The sequence below is a fragment of the Rhinatrema bivittatum genome, chromosome 8, assembly GCF_901001135.1.
Source record: "Rhinatrema bivittatum chromosome 8, aRhiBiv1.1, whole genome shotgun sequence".
In the NCBI taxonomy this organism is placed as follows: domain Eukaryota; kingdom Metazoa; phylum Chordata; class Amphibia; order Gymnophiona; family Rhinatrematidae; genus Rhinatrema; species Rhinatrema bivittatum.
This window is the reverse complement of record NC_042622.1, coordinates 664,700-685,083: the sequence shown is the minus strand read 5'-3', so window position 1 is coordinate 685,083 and position 20,384 is coordinate 664,700. Positions and strand designations below refer to the sequence as shown.

The window sequence follows — 20,384 nt, the reverse complement described above, 5'->3', positions numbered from 1 at the left end:
TTGGATACAAGCTGAAGTAGCTTAGGATGGAAGGGAAAGGTCCGTGGAGGATCCTTAAGCCCTGCCAACGCGACATCCCCCAGGGAAGTATCAGATTCCTGACTGGGTGCTGTAAGCTCCAGCAGAACATGGGAAATAAGATAAGAAAGCTCGTCCTTACCGAAAATGCGGAGAACTTGAGGGTCATCCCCCTCTACGGCCATCTGACCGTCCAAGTCAGCTCCTCCACTGGGGTCAGGAACCTCCGGGGTGGAATCCGGATGCAGGGGCGCGGGCACCCCTGCATCCCCTCGTGGGCAGGGACACTCTTTACCCCCGAGCTCCTGGCCCGGGGCTAACCTGGGCACCTTCACGGGAGGAGGCCCGGAAACCTCTGAATTCGCCTGCGCCTCCAAGTAAGCTTGTGCATAAGGAGCACAAATTGAGGGGAGAAGGGCTCCGCTCGCTGCAGCGCGGCTCCTGCGGGTCGGGTGGGGTCACCCCCACCCGGCGATGCCTGCGGGCTCAAATTCGGAGGCGAAGGAGGAGGGGAACCCCCCTCCTCCGAAGCAGCTACATCCGACGGCAGTGACTTTAAAATGGCTGCCGCCTCCTTCCCTCCGGGGGGCGGGGCAGAAGAGCACGCGGCAAACCCCCGTTTCTGCCGCGAAGACGAAGAGGAAGAGCTGCGGGCAGCGCTCAGTCCCCGAGAGGGTCCCTCGCCCCGGGAAGACATCGGGAGCAGAGACCCTCTCGGGAGAGTCACGCCCCCGCTCCTCCACAGGCCATGCAGGCCGAAGAGCGCCTCATGATGACCGGGTCCGCAGACAGCGCGAAAATGCGCGCCAAAACGCTGCCGGGGAAATCACCGCGCTGAGTGGACCAGCCACCCCCTCCGGAGTCCCGGGACTTCAGTAAGGCAGGCCGGGGCTGGAAACAGGGACTCGCTGCCTGCCTCCAACAGGGGGCAGGCAGGCAGCTGTCCTGAAGCACTGCACTCCTTCACTACCAACTCTTATTTATTTATTTATTTATTTATTTATTTATTTATTTAAATTTTTTTTAAACTAGCAGCAGTGCAAAAGTAAGCCCCCTTCAGAGGAGAACCTCTGGAACAACAGCAAATGCGGGGGGGGGGGGGGGGGGGGGGGGGGGGGGGACCGGCCCACAGGGACTGATTAACACCGGGAACGTATCGGAGGGCTATGCCCTGCCAGCCTGCCTGCAATCCTGTTTTCTCGCCGCTGATAACACGGACGACCAAAGCAAATTACAACCCCGATAACTATAAAATATTAATCTCCCTACTTTAAAATAAATAAATAAATAATAATTTAAAGGAAGGAACCAATTGATCTAGTCAGGGTTACAACAAGAATAATAGAATCAAACCTGAATAACCAATCTCTGTATTTTTTGGTTTTTTTTTTACAAAAGATCAGGACCGCAGGTTATGCCTCTCAATCTGCTGGAGTCAGAGAAAATACTGAGGGATCGCAGGTGGCACACCAGTATATCTAGGGGGTGCTTTTCAGCTTTTCTCTGACTCCATCTGCTGGAGGGGAGCATAACCCAGCAGTCTGGACTGATCCTGGTACGTACAGAGAACAGAGAAATAGAAATGACGGCAGAAAAAGACCAAACAGTCCATCCAGTCTGCCAGCAAGCTATTGGTAGTATCTGCCACGCCATACAAGACATCCCATACTTATCAGTTTCCCAGACCATCAAGTCAAGTGTTGGTTGCTGTTTGAGTCCAATTCCCTGTCACCTCTTGCAGTTGAAGCAGAGAGATCAATGTTGGAGTTGCATCAAAGTTTTCAGGCTTATTGGTAAGGGAAATAACCGCCATATCAGGCAAGTTACCCCCATTCTTATTTCTTTCCAGACTGTAAAATTCAATGTCCTTGTTGGTTGCTGTCTGAATCTAATTCCCCTATTCCTCTATTCTCCCTGGCATTGAGGCAGACAGCAATGATAGAGTTGCATCAACAATATGATGTCACTATGTCACTGGGGTCGACCAATGGCAGCGGTAGCCCCTGTGACATAGTAAGGGCAAAGGGCCGTCGACGCCATTTTGCATTATGGCAGCCGACGGCTCTTTGCCCTTACTATGTCTCAGGGGCTTACCGCTGCCATTGGTCGACCCCAGTGACATAGTGAGAGCAAAGGGCCATCGGCGCCATTTTGACTACTGGCAGCCGACAGCCCAAGTCCAGGAGATCATTCCCGGACCGCTCCTGGACCCCCGCTGGACCACCAGAGACTTTTTGGCGGTCAGGAGGGTGGGGGGAGGGGCGGGGGGTGTGGGGGGGCGGGGGGGTTGAAGTAAATAATTTTGAAGGTCTTGGGGGTGCGTCAGGGAGGGTGGGGGGGTTTTATTAGATTTTTACTTTTTATTAAAGGATTTGTCTGCGAGCCAGATGCAAGCCATCAAAAAGAGCCACATCTGGCTCGCGAGGCCATTGGTTCCCGACCCCTGTTATATTGCCTAGGTATCTAAAATGTGCACCCGATCGAGAAAGCTGTTACTAAAGATAAGGCCTAGAAAGAGATGCACTGCTGCTAGTGAAACTTTATGAAAGTTGCCACTGGTAAGGTCCAGGAAGAGACGCATCTGCTACTGCAGCAGCTACTGGCAGGGTTCAGGAAGAGACGCATCTGCTACTGCAGCAGCTACTGGCAGGGTTCAGGAAAAGACGCTTCTGCTGCTGCAGCAGTCCTTGGTGGGGTTTTGGCTATGTAAAGAGATACTTGCTGTTCCCTGTACGTACCCGGATCAGTCCAGACTGCTGGGTTTGCCTCCCTTCCAGCAGATGGAGACAGAGAAAAACTTGAAGAGCTCCCCCTCTTAACCTGGTGTGCTGCCTGCATCTCCTCAGTATTTCTCTGTCTCCAGCAGATGGAGGTGGTGCAAAACCTGCAGTCTGCACTTTTGGTTGGGTGTAGACAGTTTCTCCTTAAAAAAAAAAAAATAAGGCAAGGTTTTAGAAAGAGCAGCTAAGCAAGCTAATTACCAGGAAAGTTGGAAAAAAAATACCAGATCAAGCAGAGAAGCCTCCCAGGGGGTCGGCAGGTCTCAGTGGGACTATCCCCCCTGATTGTACGCACTTAGGAGCTGGGGTTGGTGATCCCGCGAGGCTCCTTTGACGGTAGTCCAGTCCCTCCCCCCTGCCGCTCGTTTTGCTTTCAGAGTCCGTTCCGGGGGTAGTAGGGCAAGGTGCTTTCCTGCGGGAGTGTGGGGGTTGCAGGGCACATGTTTCTGTAGGCTGCTGCCGCGGCTCACGTGCCATTTTCTGCTCCTTCGCCTCCCTTTCCCTGGCCCTTCAATGCTGTGACCATCTGGTTGTACGGCCTGCAGGGAGTCCGACTCGTGGCTCTCCTGCTCAGGCCTGTGTATTTGGTGCCTTCCCAGTGGGGAAGGCACCTCGGAGGTGCTGACTTTCTCTTGCAAGAGAAAGGCTAATTTTGAGTAGTCGGGCCGATCCTTTCCCGCTGAGCGCGGGAAACAGCAGCCATTTTTTATACTTTCACCGAGGCACAGGCGAGAGCCTTGGGGGGAGGCGATCTCTCTCCTGTCCCCAGCAGCCCTGAGGAGCGGTCAAGGGAGGGTTGATGCAGCCTAGTAGGTGAACCTACTAGGTCTATGCTGGAAGCTGGCAAACACACCCTGGGCAGAGACTAGACTGGAGCTTCACCTATACCAGCCTTGTTCCCCGCAGGTTGAGCCTTTGGGTTCCAGGGGCCGGCAGGACTTAGGCAAGGGTCCCCCAGGGCGCAGACAGTGAGTCCAGGACAAGGTCAAGGTCTGGACAGACTGCGATGAGCCAACAAGGATTTAGCCGGAGGCTGAGGCTGGCAGCAAGCAGGGCTTAGACAGAATTTGTAACTGAGGTCAGAGGCAGGCGGCAGGCAAGAGGGAGATCCAGGTTTAAGGCAGAGGTCAGTAACAGGTGGCAAAAAAGTGGGAGATCTGGGTCCAAGGCAGAGGTCAGTGCCGAAGAGACTGGAGAAGGACCAGGATGAAGACAAAGCAGGCTAGACTGTGCAAGGCTAGGCAGGACAGGCTGAGCAAGGCAAGCAAGACAAGGCAGGGCAAGGTAGGCTGGAACCAAGGCAAGATCTGGAACCATGGAAGGAGCAATACGCACCTCTACTGAACTGGGAGACCTGTTGCTGAGGCAATCCTGTGGAGCGCGGCTGGGCCTTTTATATTCAGCCGCATGACTTCATCACTGTGTGCCGGGTTTCCCATAGGGAAGCCCAGGGAGTAGCATTCCAATCAGCATCATGGCAGCGTTCCAGCTTCTTCAAAAGTCGTCTTTGTAGGGTGAGTGCTGCCAATCATAGATCGGCTCCATGACCAGCAAATGTTACACCTGTCCTCTAGGAACTTGCCCAAATCTTTTTTAAACCTAACTAGATTACTAGCCCTGACCACATCCTCTGGCAGCAAATTACACAGCCTAATTGTGCATTGACTGAATAAATACGCTGTTAAATCTGAACTCTTACCTGTTCAGCAATTTCTTGCCGTTTCTGTTCCAAGATTTTCTGCTGCTCATTGGTATGATCCACAATATTCTTCCCTCCAACAAGAAGCTTACTTTCCATGGCCTGGGACAGAGAGTATCCAAATAAACTGATTATTTCTAGATTTAGTAACTAGAAACAACATTATTCAAAATGTATCATACCATGAATATTGCCCTAAGGCACAGTCTATAGAAGAGACTAATCATATTCAATGTGTGTAAAATCTGAAATCTTTTAAATAAGTTGGTTACTTGTGCTGCTGGGTAAGTGAAAGTGGTTTGAACACTTGTCCACAGGCATAGCAAAAACTTACTGAGCAGCTAAAATATACACATTTTACTCAGGTTATTAGCTCAGATTCACTAAGGTTTGCAGAACATCCTTGTAACACTCCTTGGCTGCAATGGCTTAACTCCTGAATCACAGGGATCAGGCAGGGAAAAAGCTGCACATTTATGAGGGATACAATAGCATATTCTCTCATCTATGCTGAATTGGGTGGGTCCTTCGAGGAGTATAAGACCAAATGCCAGTTGGATAGGTCTTGATCTAGACAGAAGTGGATAAAAAGACTAAATATCCTAATGCACATTGAAGGGTTACAAATTGACATCTGAAGCCCTCTTCATATCCTTTCATAAACCTCTCATAGAAAACTGCCCTACCTTGACTTTGGCACCCAGCATTTCCATGGCTTCTTTCTCTCTCCTCAGGTCATCCATCTTTTTCTCCTTCTCCTTCAGCAGCCTCATCTTCTCTTCTGCCACCAAGCTATGATCCTCCACAATGGCTTTCTTTTCAGTCTCTAATCTCTCTTGCTGTTCCCTCCAATAGTCTTCTTTATCCTCTACATCATCTTCGCCTTCTTCTCCATCTCCATCTTCATCATCATCTCCTCCCTCCCCACCTAGTCTCCTCCTTCCCCTCCTCCTCTTCTTACCAACTGACCGTTTTTCAAGCTGTGCCTTTAGTCGAGCTATTTCTTCCTGGAATTCTCGCAGCAAGGCATCTTTGGGGTCTTCATTCACTCTTGGTTTGTTCTTGATATTTTTGGCACGGTTGGAGTAACGCAGCGTGGTCAGAGTCTCTTCTACATTGTAGGAGGCAGGGCCTATATTAGCCACCATAACTGTCTTTGCATTGCCCCCAAGAGAATCTTGAAGCAGTCTGGTAAGCTTGGAATCTCGATAAGGAATGTGGGTGCTTTTACCATCTACTAAGGCCGATATAACATTGCCCAGTGCTGAAAGGGAAAGGTTGATCTTAGTAGCTTCCTTCAATCTTTCACCTTGGGCTCCTGTCTTAGCCTGGCGTTCACTGCCTGCAAGATCTACCAGATTCAGTTTTCCCACACGGATGTGATTCTCTCCATCCAGTCCAAGCTCACTGCACTCAATAGTGATCATGAAGATAGCATGAGAGCGTGAGCTGTGCTCATTCATGTTGGTAGCTCCAACAGAGCGGTTCTGATTCCCCACATTCATTACATGTTCTATCTCCTTCACACTCTTTGTAACAAAGGAAGATAAATCCTTTACATATACTCCAGTGTCTGGTCTTTCCTTCAGCTCTAAGCGCTTGGTCTGATCTTTTGACAGGAGGTCTCTGATTTCTTCCTGGTAAATTTCCAGATAGGAAGCCCGAACTAGGTATTGCTGGTTCTGTGACCTTGAGATGTGTGTAAAGATATGTTCAAAAGAATTAGGTATAACACCTCTTTTTTCTGGGTCACTTCGCAGTCCTTCCATTGTGTAGGTTTTACCAGTTCCTGTCTGCCCATATGCAAAGATAGTTCCATTAAAGCCTTGCAGGACAGAGTCCACTAATGGTCTGAAGGTTTCATCATACAGTTCAAACTGCTTAGCATTCCAGTCATAAACAGCATCAAAAGTGAACATCTTGGGCAGCTCAGTGGAGGCTCCCCTTGGATTCCTCACAGATACTTGACCCAACTTCACATCTACATCAACAACTTTCTCATAGCCAGCAGCCATCTCCTTGCCATTCATGGGCCGGCATCGGACTACCACCCTAACAGACTCCGAACTCTTTGACTTGGACATGGTAGTGATGAGGGTCAGTGACTCTCCCACCAGGTGACTCCTATAAAGCCAGCAGTGTTAAAAGCCTAGAAATAAAACGGACAAAAAGGTACATAAGGACAGGTGTCAACATAAGTTATTAAAATTATTTGTGATAGAAATAACATACAACATTATATGTTACAATATATAGTTTGCACTTTAATTCAATGTAATATAGAACATGGAGGTTTGCAAGACCTGGCTCACATACCAAAATCCGGCAAGTGAAAAAGTATGGTTTGGCATACAGTTGTGGAAAGGAATGGTACCTACTCCTCAAAACTAGAAACATTGTTGGGCTGCACTGCCTTGATGCACTACCCTGGTCCACATCCTAGCCTGCATCAGCTACACACACTGCCCTCCAGAAGACTACCTTCTAATTCCAGCAACTTGGATACAGTAGAGTAGCAGTGCACAGGAGATGAATTTCTAATGCTGGTGACTCAGCCTTGCTCAATGCCACCTTTAAAAGTTGATATCAGTCCTGTATAAAGAAAAGGAAGGCAGATTGACTGCCTGACATTTATCCCCACAAGCCTAAGAGAGACTGCTACCAAATCCCTCATAAAAACACAAGAGAAGCCATGCTCAGGCAGACCAATAGTCCATCAAGCCCATTATCCTGTCCAAGACAGCAGCTAATCTGGGTCGCTTGGAAGAATTCAGGAAAATGTATTCCCTACCGCTCACTCCCAGAAGTAAGAAGTAAAGGCTCCAAAGTCTATCTAGCTAATAATTTATGGACCTGTCCTCCAGAAACTTGTCCAAACATTTTAAACTCAGCTATACCATTAGCCCTGCCTGCATTCTCTGACAACAAATTCCAAACCTTAATTGCTCATTGACTGAAAATTTGATTTAAATCTGCTAATTAGTTCCATGCAGTGTATTCTAGTCCTAATGAGGCTGATATTCAAAAGCCATTTAGACGGATAACTGAAAACTTCTGTCTAAATGACTAAATGGCGATATTCATCACTGTATGCAGCTAAATTCTAGCCATGTAACAAATTATGTGGCTAAAATTTAGTTTCATAAGTCAGGAGCATTCCAGGGGCGGGTGGGAGGCATTTCCAGGAGGAGCAGAGCTAGCCGCATAACCTATGTAGCTAACTCTGGTCGGGCACTAGGGCTGCCCTAAAGTTTATCTGGTTAAATCCATGCAGGCTTTTCTCCATTAGGCCATTTGTATCCATACAGCCAATAATTTTAATCTTAATAATTGCTTCCACCATTTTTACCCAGCACCAATGTTACTCTTACTAGTCTCAAGTTACTTGGGTTATCCAGGATCGCTTTTGAAAACTGGTGTTATGTTTACTACCCTCCAGTTCTGAAATATAAAGGCAGATTTGAATGATAATTTACAAATTACCAGTAGCAAGTCTGAAATTTCATATCTGAATTCCTTTAGCACTCTGGGATGAATACCATCAGGTCCTCATAATTTGCTACTATTTAGTTTGCTGTAGCATCTCTTCCAAATTCACACTGATTTGATTGAGTTCCTCTGAAACCGTCATAAAGAAGATTTGAGGCATGGGTATCTCTCCAAGCAAAAGCAAAAATTGGTTCTTACCTGCTAATTTTCTTTCCTGGAGTCTTATCAGACCAATCCAGATTGATGGGTTTTTCTTCCCTACAAGAACATGAAAACAGAAAACAAAAGCTTTACTGTACACTTGAGGCTAAATTTTAAAAGCTCTGCGAGCGTGACAGCTGGGCCCTGCATGCACCGCGGGCCGGTCCAGAAGCAAGGTCTGGGCAGGGCATAGATGGCCTGTCCCACTGATGCGTGCGCCGCGATCCCACCGGCCCGCACAACCTGCTGCTGCTCTGGAGATCGGGTAAGATGCAAAACAAAAAAAACTAGGGTAGTTAGCTGGGCTCTGGGGGTCGGGGTTAGTAGGGGAAGAGGAGGCAGGGTAGGGAGGGTGTTTAGGAAGGTACCTCCCAGTCTACTTCTTTATTGCATGTGCGCGCGGGTAGCGGATATTATAACGTGCGCATATGTTACAAAATCAGCGTGTCCACGTGTGCTCGCCATGGATTCCCACACGCGGGTCTTAACATTTACCTTTTGGTACTTAAGCTACTGTCTACTAAAAGAGAACCACCAACCAAATTACAGTATACAGGACTCTAGTCCAATAAATGAGACCTTCATATAATGAGAGAGCCCATAACAGGCTTAATTGTTGCTTACTTCCTTTCTGTAACTCCAAAGTTCTAATCATTGGTCTCCCCTTTTCCAATAAATATTTTTTCATGCATCTAAAAAGAATGAAACAGTACTTCTCACACATAGAGCAGAAAAAGCTGAAAACGATTCAAACATCCATATGCCGCAAATTAAACAATCCTCAAAGGAGGCCTGGCACTGTTTGATTTGCAGCATATAGATGTTTTGCTCCCCTAACACAGCAAACCTGAGAAACTTTTGATGATCTCTCTCAATAGGGAAATGCAGTTAGGACTCTGATAGATCTGATGACACTAGAAACTCTCCTTTTCCAACTGCTGCAATGACAGACCGGGAATTTCCATACAAAAGTGAAAGATCACAATCCTGTATTTATTTTCTTGAGATCCAGAATTGGCTGAAACGTTCTCTCCTTTTTGGGAATAACAAAATAGTTGGAATATCTAATGTCCCAGACTCTTTCCCCTTCCAGAACAAGGAGCACCACATTTAAAAGGAGAAGATGATTCAGGATGGACCTCACTACCTCCCTTTTTGGACACAAAACGCATGGAAACATCATGAAAGCTTCGAGAACAAGGGAAGCAAAATCTATCTAAGGCATAGCTACCCTTATTGAAAAAATCCACTAATTTGTCGTTACCTTGGTTCACTCTTTGTAAAAATGGGACAACCAACTCCCTATGCACGCAACTGACCTAAGTGAGCTTTCATTGAGAACCTTAAGAATATTTAGAATTTTATATTCTTTTTGGCACTTCAAAGTGTACATCAAAGTGGATTATATTCAGGCACAAAAACTGGTGGACTCTCAAGAATTTCTCTGGCTTCCATGAAAGAACTGTGACTTGGCCAAATACTGACATAGTGACGAGTTCTTTCAGGGACAATAACGCCTGGCTTCCAAAACTTCTGCCTGCTAGGAAAGGATTTACACTTCCTCTTAGGTTTATCCTCCGGCAACTTATGAGCCTTAGACTCACCTAAATGCTTAAACAACTTCTCCAAATCCTCCCCAAAAAGCAATTTGTAATGAAGGTGGAAGGGAGTAAAAGAAAAATTAGGTTCTTACCTTTGATAATTTTCATTCCTGTAGTACCCACGGATCAGTCCAGACTCCTGGGTTTGGCCCCCCCTCTAGCAGATGGAGACAGAAGTTTACAAACAAAAACTCCGCCTATATCTAGGATGGTGCCACCTACAGTCCGGCAGTATTACTTAATGTCAGAGCAGGAAAATCACAAATCAAACTGGCTAACGAACCTTCTAACCAGGACCAACATCACCCAGTCCAACAGAATCCTCATTACCGTTCTCAACGCCCAACTGGGAAAACGAACCCGAGATACCGATAACAGACAGAAAAGGAGCAAAATATCAAACAGACAGCAGCACGTACACTATGCCTCTCCCGATAGTAGCACTTATCCGGGTGGGACTCTGGACTGATCCGTGGTACTACAGGAACGAAAATTATCAAAGGTAAGAACTAATTTTCTTTTCCCTGTACGTACCCGGATCAGTCCAGACTCCTGGGATGGGATCCGGAGAAGGCCCGCTCTAAGCACCACCTTCTCCAAAACCTCCCGCACCGGGAGCCTTGACATCCAAACGGTAGTGTCGGGAAAAAGTATGCAAAGATTTCCACGTGACCGCCCTGCAAATCTCTCCCGCCGAGATATGTTGACATTCCGCCCAAGAAGTGGCCTGAGAGCGAGTAGAATGGACACGCAGCCCCAAGGGCAGGGACCGACCCTGCAACATATACGCCGAATTGATGGCCTCTTTCAACCATCGCGCAATGGTAGTCTTGGACGCCGCATTGCCACTTCGAGGACCACTCCAGAGCACGAACAGATGATCGGAAACCAGAAACGCATTAGTTGCCTCCAGATAACGTAACAGGACGCGCCGAACATCCAATTTACGGAGGTCCTTAGCCAAAGGATCCGAATCATCGAGTTGCAAGAACGACGGTAACTCAAACCGACTGGTTGACATGGAAAGAAGAAACCACCTTGGGTAAGAAGGATGGAACCATACGCAAGGATACCCCTGACTCCGATATCCTCAAAAAGGGCTCCCTGCACGACAAAGCTTGAAGCTCTGAAATCTGACGCGCCGAAACAATGGCCCCTAAGAACACTACCTTCAGTGTCAAATCCTTCAAGGTGGTTTTGCGAATAGGCTCGAATGGAGCGTCACACAAGGCCCGAAGAACAAGATTTATTTATTTATTTATTTAGAATTTTTATATACCGACATTCTCGATAAACATATCGAATCAGGTCGGTTTCCATAGAACAAAACAGTCGCTGATAAGGCGTTACATAGAACATGAGAACGTAAATATAAAACAGGCGTTATATAGAACGTGAGAACGTAGATATAAAACACAGTTTCTGAACATAAGCACGTGGCTATTAGGTAAATATCAATAATAAGTTAAAGCAACTCAAACAAAGTTTCTGAGCATGTCAAACAAAGTTTCTGAACATAAGAACATAGGAACGTGACAGAACAGATTTTAAATGTCGCAAATATAATTGTCTACAGGGTAATGAACTAGTTGAGTGTATCAGTTAATAGTACAAAATTGGGTGATATCAGTTAATAGTACAAAATTGGGTGATATGATCAGAGCATGACACTAGCTGACATGGTAGAGCATCGCCAGTGGTGCCTTTGGTGACAGTCCGTATGGGGGGTGATTAGTTCATGAGGTTTGTGTTGTTCTAACTTGCCAGTTGACCAGTGTCTGAGTGTTGCTTCAGTTCCGGGAAGGCTTGCCGGAAGAGCCATGTTTTTAAGTTTTTCTTAAAGGTTTGATGGCATGTTTCTAGTCTGCTGTGGAGAGTGCTCGTTTTCTTAATAGGGATTTGTTTGGGGGGGCATAAAGAGATCCTTTGTAATTGTATCTGATGGGTCTTTGTGATGTGTGGGGGCGGAGTTGCGTGTTTAGATTCAAATTCCAGGACGGACAAGGCTGACGAATCGGAGGCCGCAGATGTTTCGCCCCTCGCAGGAAACGCGCTACATCAGGATGAGCCGCCACTGGTTTCCCCTAAATCAAACCACATAAGGAACCCAGCGCCGCCACCTGAACCCGCAAGGAACTACATGAAAGACCCTTAGACAAACCGTCCTGCAGGAACAGAAGGATATCCGGCACGGTCGCTTGCGTAGGAACCACGTCCCGGTCCAGACACCATGATTCAAACAACTTCCAGACCCTAACATAAGATAAGGAAGTAGACGTCTTCCGGGAGCGTAATAGAGTAGCGACCACCGGTTCCGTGTAGCCCTTAGATCTCAGCCTTTGCCTCTCAAAAGCCAGGCCACTAGACAAAAGCGATCGACCTGGTCGAAACACACGGGTCCTTGGCGCAGAAGGTCCGGAACATACGGGAAATGGAGAGGCTCCTCTACCCGCCAGGTTCAGGAGATCTGCGAACCACGGGCGCCGTGGCCACTCGGGCGCCACCAGAACAACGTCCGCCGAGTGTGCCTCGATCCGCCGCAACACCTTTCCTATGAGTGGCCACGGAGGAAACACATAGAGTAGTACATCCGTCGGCCAAGGAAGAGCCAGAGCATCTACTCCCTCTGCTGCCGTCTCCCGCCTTCGAGCAAAAAACCGAGGCGCTTTCGCATTGCGGAAGGTTGCCATCAAATCGATCGCAGGTGGCCCAACCGAGCACAAATGAGCTGGAAGGCATCCTCCGCTAGCTCCCACTCGCCTGGATCCAGCCAATTTCGGCTCAAGAAATCGGCCTGAACATTGTCTACCCCGGCTATGTGGTAGGCTGCGAAACAACTGAGATGATGCTCCACCCAGGCGAACATGAGACGAGCTTCGGACGCTACAGCCTGACTCTTGGTTCCCCCTTGTCGGTTGATGTACGCCACCGTGGTCGCGTTGTCGGACAACACTCTGACTGCCCTGCACCGAATGAGTGGTAGGAACTCCAGAAGAGCCAGCTGAACCGCTCTGGTTTCCAGACGATTTATGGACCACGACGCCTCCTGAGGTGACCATTGCCCCTGTATTGAACGCCGTAAGCACACCGCTCCCCAGCCGAGCAGACTGGCATCCGTGGTAATGACCGTCCAAGACGGGATCTCTAAAGGAACCCCATGACTCAAGTTGGCCGGATACAACCACCAATCCAAGCTGTCCCTAGCTGCCAGAGTCAGGGACAGATGAAATTCTTCCGAGACTGGGTTCCATCGGGAGAGCAACGCTGACTGTAAGGGCCACATATGAGCGAACGCCCAAGGTACCAATTCCAGTGTTGACGTCATGGATCCTAACACCTGCAAATAGTTCCAGACAATGGGCACCTGCTTGGATAACAATCTGCGAACGCGCGCTTGCAATGTGAACATTCGGTCTTGTGTAAGGGAAACCGTTCCCTGACGCGTGTCGAACAACGCTCCCAAAAACTCCAGGGACTGCGACGGCGTCAACTGACTCTTGGAGACATTGACTATCCAACCGAGCTTGTCCAACAATTGGAGAACCCGCTGGATCGCTGCTCGGCAGAGTGTCTCCGACTTGGCACGGATTATCCAATCGTCCAAATAAGGGTGCACCAACAGACCTTCCCTCCGGAGGTGCGCTGCCAATACCACCATAATCTTCGTGAACATTCGAGGCGCTGTGGCCAGACCGAACGGGAGCGCCTGGAATTGAAAATGCTGCCCCAGCACTGCAAACTGAAGGAACTGTTCATGCTCTGCCCGAATGCCGATGTGGAGATACGCCTCCGTGAGGTCCAGGGAGGCCAGAAACTCCCCCGGACGCACGGACATGATCACCGACCGTAAAGTTTCCATTCGAAACCGAGGAACCCGAAGACATTTGTTGACCCCCTTCAGGTCCAGGATGGGCCGAAACGTTCCTTCCTTCTTTGGTACTACGAAGTAAATTGAATACCGGCCCCTGCGAAGTTCGTTGACCGGAACGGGAACGATCGCGCCGAGCTCCCTGAGACGATCTAGTGTGGCCCGTATCGCCCGTCGCTTCACTGAGAACCCGCAAGGGGATACCAGAAAAAACGGAAACGGCCGGTATAAAAAATCTAACTCGTAACCGTGTCTTATCACATCTAGGACCCACTGGTCCGACGTGATCCTGGTCCATTCCTCGTAAAAATGGCCGAGACGCCCCCCAATTCTGGGAACGGAGGAATGAACCGGCCGCCCATCATTGTGCAGGTTTGCCCCTCTGCACAGGCTGACCGGCACCCGAACGACCGAAACGGCGCCCGCGAAAGGACTGCGAATAAGATTGTTGATGCTGTGCACTGTGACGAAAAGAAGAAACGGATCCCTGGGAGCCTTGAGGCCGGCGACTACCGCGAAAACGTGACCTGGAAGGGCCAGCCCCCAAGACCGCAGCCTGTCCTCCGGTAAACGGTGAACCTTATTCTCCCCCAGGGATTCAATCAAATCTTCCAATTCTTTACCAAACAACAGTCTCCCCTTGAAGGGCAAGGAACCTAGCCGTACTTTAGAAGTCACGTCCGCCGACCAATGTCGTAACCACAACAGCTTCCGCGCGGCCACCGCCGAAACCATCGTCCTGGCCGAAGTGCGAAGAAGATCATAGAAGGCATCCGCACTATAAGCGATCACCGCCTCCAAGCGACTCGCTTGACGTGCTTTCTTCCGGCGACAGAGACTCATTGGCCAAGAGCTGCTGTGCCCAGCGGAGACCTGCCCAAAGGGAAAAATTACTACAAATCGCCGCACGAATTCCCAATGCGGAGACTTTGAAGTTCTTTTTCAGCTGCACCTCCAGCTTCCTGTCTTGCAAATCCTTAAGAGCAGTACCTCCGGTGACCGGAATGATGGTTTTCTTTGTGACCGCCGCTACTTGCCGAGTCTATCTTCGGTAATGCGCAGCATGTCCAGGGCGTCCTCCGGTAAGGGATAGAGTTTATCCATCACCTTCACCACCTTCAGCCCCCAAATCCGGAGTGTCCCATTCCTTAAACAGCAAATCCAAGGCAGAAAAATGCAAAGGGAAGGCTGAAGGAGGCCCCTGGAGACCCAAAATGACCGGATCCGTTACTCCGAGCCGGGACTCCTCCTGCGGCACCTGGATCCCTAATTCCCCCAGAATTTCTGGGATAAGAGGTCCCCAGCTCCTCCTTCCGAAACAAACGGATCACCTTCGGGTCATCCCCCTTGATAGCATGGGCCCCTCGGGAACCCGAAGCCCCTTAGTCTCTGTCCCCATCAACCCCCCTCGGGGGCTGGGACGGAAGCTCTGTATCTCCGGACGGGTCCTCCGGCTCATCCGTGTCCGTGGTCGATTCCAGCTCCCCCCTGGGAACCGAGGACCGGAGTGGTCGAGCCCAACTCTGGCCCTCCGACCCCGGACCTGGCTTGGACCTTTTCTCCGCCCGAGGCCCTGAATCCAGAGTGGAGGTCTCCCCAAACCCTCTTCTTGGCCCGTCAACGGCCTTGAAGGCCTTATGCATAAGCAGAACAAACGCGGCCCCAAAGGACGAGTCCGAGGCCTCTTCTTCCTTCCCCTCAGAGGGATATGGAGAGAAAGCCCCCATGGCAGAAGCGCGACTGTCCCACTTGGGGGACACCCCCCCCCCCCGCGGGGATAACATCGGCGGAGGGTCGTCCTCCCCCCTCACACGCCAGCAATGCGCCTGCCGCAGCTTCCCTCGGACCTAAAATGGCCACTGTTCCCGCCGAAAATGCCGGCGAAGAAAACAAAATGGCGCCCGGACCCGGCGTCCCCGAAGCCGGCTCCGCACTAATCACTGGCCTGCCGACCTCGGGACCAGCGCGTACCTGCCTGCTGCCCCGGGACCCTGCCGGCGTCGCGGACCCCCCCTTCCCCGCCGGAAACGCATGATGACACAGGCTGTCCCTTGACAGCCGCGTGGCCGCAGGCCTGACATGCAGCTCTCCGCGGCATTGCAGCCCTGACGAGGAAATAAGGGTAGGCACAGTACAAAAAAATAAAAGATCTCCCCGGCGACGGCAGTCCTCTACCTCCCCCCTCACAGGAACAGGACAAGAGAGACGAGGCACAGACAGCAGAAGAAAAAAAAAAAACAGGCAGTACTTTTTTTTTTTTTTTTTAAACACACAGACACAGTTACCGGTAAATCAGGTCCGGGTCCAGCTGGGGGGAGGGAACCGGGCACCCCGATGTCACCCCCAGCCCTGATAGACGCTGGCAGTGGAGCTCCCCCACGTAACAGCGGCCTCAACCAGAGGGGATGGTCCCCTCAGGACCTCACTATCCTCTGGGAGGCAGGCTCGGTGACCAGCAGGCAAGCCTCTGTGGTCCGAACCCCAATCCGTCAGCTTCCTACTCTCAGCACAGACTGTAGGTTTGGCACCCTCTCCACCTGCTAGGAGACAGACGAATACTGCCCGACTGTAGGTGGCACCAGCCTAGATATAGGCGGAGTTTTTGTTTGTAAACTTCTGTCTCCATCTGCTAGAGGGGGGGCCAAATCCAGGAGTCTGGACTGATCCGGGTACGTACAGGGAAAGATGATTTAAAAAGGGGACTGGAGAAAAGATCATGATTTTAGGGGAAGAGATGATTGTGCAAAGAGGATGAGAGATTATGACTGTGCTGGGGGGGGGGGGGGGGGGTGTTGGGTAGAAGAAAAGATGAGAACTGCACTGGGGCTAGAGGGAGAAGAGAAGATTGCACCGAGAAAAAGTATGGGGAGCAACGATGACTGTGCCACAGGGGTAGAGTACAGATAAATGCGCCATCGGGGGGAGGGGGCTGCTGAGATGGATCCACAAGTGTCCGGCAATCGACATGCAGTGTCAATGCTTCCCAGGAATCGAGGCAGGCGGTGAGAAGGCAAAGTCCAGAAGTCGTACCGGTGTCAAGGCAGGCGGTGAGCAAGCGAAGTTCAGAAGTCACAGAAACATAGAAACATAGAAATGACGGCAGAAAAAGACCAATCGGCCCATCCAGTCTGCCCAGCAAGCTTCACACTTATTTTCCCATACTTAGCTGTTTCACCAACCACCAAGTTCAGGCCCTTGGTGGTAACTGTTTGATTCAAATTTCCTGCCATTGATGCAGAGAGTAATGTTGGAGTTGCATCAAAGGTGAGCATAAGGCTTAATGGTCATGGGTAGTAACTGCAGCATCAAGCAAGTTACCCCGATGCTTGTTTACCCAGACTGCACAGATCAGTGCCTTGTTGGATGTTGTCTGAATGTAAATCCTCTTTTCCACATTTCCCCCTGCCGTTTAAGCAGAGAGCAACACTGGATATGCATTCAAAGCACTGTATCAGGCTTAATTGGTTTAGAGTAGTAACTGCCGTAATAAGCAAGCTACCCCCACGCTTATTTGTTTACCCACAAGGGAGGGGTTATTGTAACCCATAATTAAAATCATCCCTTCTACCTGAAGACTGGAAGGTGGCCAATTTAACCCCAATATTTAAAAAGGGCTCCAGGGGTGATCCAGGAAACTATAGATCGGTGAAACTGACTTCAGTGCAGGGAAAAAACATGGGAACTGTTATAAAGAATAAAATCATAAAACATTCAGATAGACATGGGTTGATGGGACACAGCCAGCATGGATTTATCCAAGGGAAGTCGTGCCTCACAAATCTCCTACTTTTCTCTGAAGGAGTGAACATATGGACAAAGGTGACCCGGTAGATGTGTTTGGAATTTCAGACGGAATTCGACAAAGTCCCTCATGAGAGGCTTCTAAGAAAACTAAAAAGTCATGGGACAGGAGACAATTTCCTTTTCTGATTTGAAAACTGGTTAAAAGACAGGAAACAGTAGGATTAAATGGTCTGTTTTCACAGAGGAAAAAGGTAAACAGCGGAGTATCTCAGGAATCTGTTGTCGGATTGATGCTTTTTAATATATTTATAAATGATCTAGAAAGAGGTACAAGTGAGGTGATCAAATCTGCAGATGACACAAAATTGTTCAGAGTAGTTAAATCTCAAGCAGATTGTGATAAATTGCAGGAGGACCTTGTGAGACTGGAAAATTGGGCATCGAAATGGCAGATGAAATTTAATGTGGATAAGTGCAAGGTGATGCATATAGGGAAAAATAACCCCTTGTTGTAGTTACACAATGTTAGTTTCCATCTTAGGAGCTACCACCCAGGAAAGAGATCTGGGCATTACAGTGGATAATAAATTGAAATCGATGGCTCAGTGTGCTGCAGCAGTCAAAAAAACAAATAGAATGTTAGGAATTATTAGGAAGGGAATGGATAATAGAACGGAAAATGTCATAATGCCTCTGTATCGCTCCATGGTGAGACCGCACCTTGAATACTGTGTTCAATTCTGGTCGCCGCATCTAAAAAAAGATATAGTTGCACTGGAGAAAGTGCAGAGAAGGGCTACCAAAATGATAAGGGGAATGGAACAGCTCCCCTATGAGGAAAGACTAAAGAGGTTCGGGCTGTTCAGGTTGGAGAAGAGATGGCTGAGGAGGGATATGATACAGGTCTACAAAATCATGAAAGGACTTTAATAGGTTAATGTAAATCAGTTATTTACTCTCTGATAATAGGACTAGGGGGCACTCCATGAAGTTAGCAAGTAGTTCATTTAAAACAAATTGGAGAAAATTCTCTCTCACTCAACTCATAGTTAGGCTCTGGAATTCATTGCCAGAGGATGTGGTTACAGCATTTAGTTTAACTGGGTTTAAAAAAGGTTTTGATAAGTTCCTAGAGGAGAAGTCCATTAACTGCTATTAATCAATAAGGAATAATAGCTTGGGATCTATTTAATGTTTCTATACTTGCAATGTACTTGTGACTTGGACTGGCCACTGTTGGATGCTGGATGCTGCGTTTGATGGACTTTTGGATTGACCCAGGATGGCATATCCTGGGTCAATCCAAAAGATGATAGATGTAAAAGACCCTCCCACCTTGTACAAACTTGTCCGTAATCACATACATGTATAAGACTCTCACAGTTGTACATGCCATTCTCTTAGATGTTTAAGATCTCTACCTGCACAAAGTTGACCGTAGTGCCTCTCGCCAAGTGCACACACTACGATGTTATAGTTCTTAATCCCTCCGGTGGCCCTTCTTCACCACCGGTCCTTCCTCCCTGCCTTGCCTTCCTCCTGCACTTCTCTCCTCCTCCTCCTTCCAGTTGCTCCCCTCTCCCCCTACCCTGGTTTTATGTAATTTCCGTCTTTCTGTTACATTGTAAACCGGCATGATGTACCCACGAATGTCGGTATATTTTTAAAAAGTTTATAAATAAATAAATATCTTAATTTCTTATGTTATGTTGTTATGTAAAGGTCCTTAGTGCAGTCGCAATGTGAAAGGGAAGGGTTTGAACTGGAAGTGCTTGCCCAGTACACAGAAGCATAGAATCTTCTGGTGAGATTCCCTTATCGGGATGTGAAATTATGCTTGAGCTAAGTCTGAAGAGGAGAGAAACTGCCCTTTCCTTACTGCTGCTATGTCTGAGTGCAGAGTTTCCATGTGGAAATGCAAGACCCTGAGGCATTTGTTGACCTCTCTGAGCGAAAGGAGCCATCCTTCTTGGATACTTATAATATTGTTATATTGTTATATTGTTATACTGTATCTCCCAATTGAGTTCTATGTAAACCGGCATGATGTGTTTCACGAATGTCGGTAAATAAAAGTTAATAAATAAATAAATAAATAAATAAATAAATAAATACCACAAAATAGAATATATTCCCGTGCCAACTCCTGGGGTGGCATGGTATAGTGCCTGTAGCCCTTGTAGCTTGGCTAAAGTAGCCTCTATTGCTACCACTTTATCTGAGGAAGAGCAGGAGGAGACCATAAACATCTTGACTAATTTGGGTGCATACCCTGTGCGGATTACTTTGAGTACCCAACGGACTGAAAGAATGTGGTTCCACTCAGATTAGAACCCCTGGGCCAAAAACTCAGGGTACCCCCTGAGCACAATTGGATTGGACGGCTAGAGCCTGCCCCAGTTGGGAGATCAGTTTTAGGATGCTAGGCTTCCCGAAAGGACTGAGCCCTGGACTTTCTTGCCCACTGGTAGCTGGAGCCAACAAACCTGTGCTTCTGGTAATCCCTGAAGCACTGGTGCCTCAGATTCCTGGAGCTGTGCTTTGGCCTGTCCTCTCTGAGGCCTTGGAGCTTTGTCTCCCCCAGGCTCTTTACTAGTTTGTCTAGTTCCTCCCTAAGGAGCAATCCCTCTTTAAGGGGCAATTAGCCGAGGCAGGCCTTCGAGACTTCATCTGTGGCCCAATTCCAGAGCCACAGTAACCTTCTTATGGCAACTTCAGAGCCAAGGCCCGGGAAGCCATCCTGAGGAGGTTGTAGAGGGCATCTGCTAGGAAGGCTACCTTGGACTCAATTCTGAGTCTTCCGAGACTGGCAATTGTTGGACCCAATGCATCACTGCTTGAGCCACGTAGCCCCTGCATATGGAGGCTTGGTAAGGCCCAAGCATTAGTAGTGAAGGATTGCCTTAACAGGCTTTCTATCCTGTTGGTCTTTCAGAGCTGACCCCCCTTCCACCGGAATGTTGTTCTTATGAGTAACAGCTGAT

At 48.7% G+C, this 20,384-nt stretch overlaps 1 protein-coding gene across 6 annotated transcripts in view; it reads right to left on the bottom strand.

The window, feature by feature from the left end:
- Positions 1-20,384, bottom strand: part of KIF3B (kinesin family member 3B) — a 190,136-nt gene that overhangs the window by 158,929 nt on the left and 10,823 nt on the right. For 5 of the 6 annotated variants that reach the window (XR_003858455.1, XM_029614726.1, XM_029614724.1 and 2 more), the window contains exons 2-4: positions 8,185-8,244; positions 5,184-6,646; positions 4,498-4,599 (exon numbers count right to left, since the gene is read on the bottom strand). Coding sequence is in view for 5 of the 6 variants with exons in the window: in XM_029614726.1 (XP_029470586.1) it covers positions 4,498-4,599; positions 5,184-6,581 (1,500 nt within the window). In the remaining variant the exon portion in view is untranslated. The remainder of the gene's footprint in view (positions 1-4,497; positions 4,600-5,183; positions 6,647-8,184; positions 8,245-20,384) is intronic. The other variant, XM_029614725.1, reaches the window with a different exon arrangement.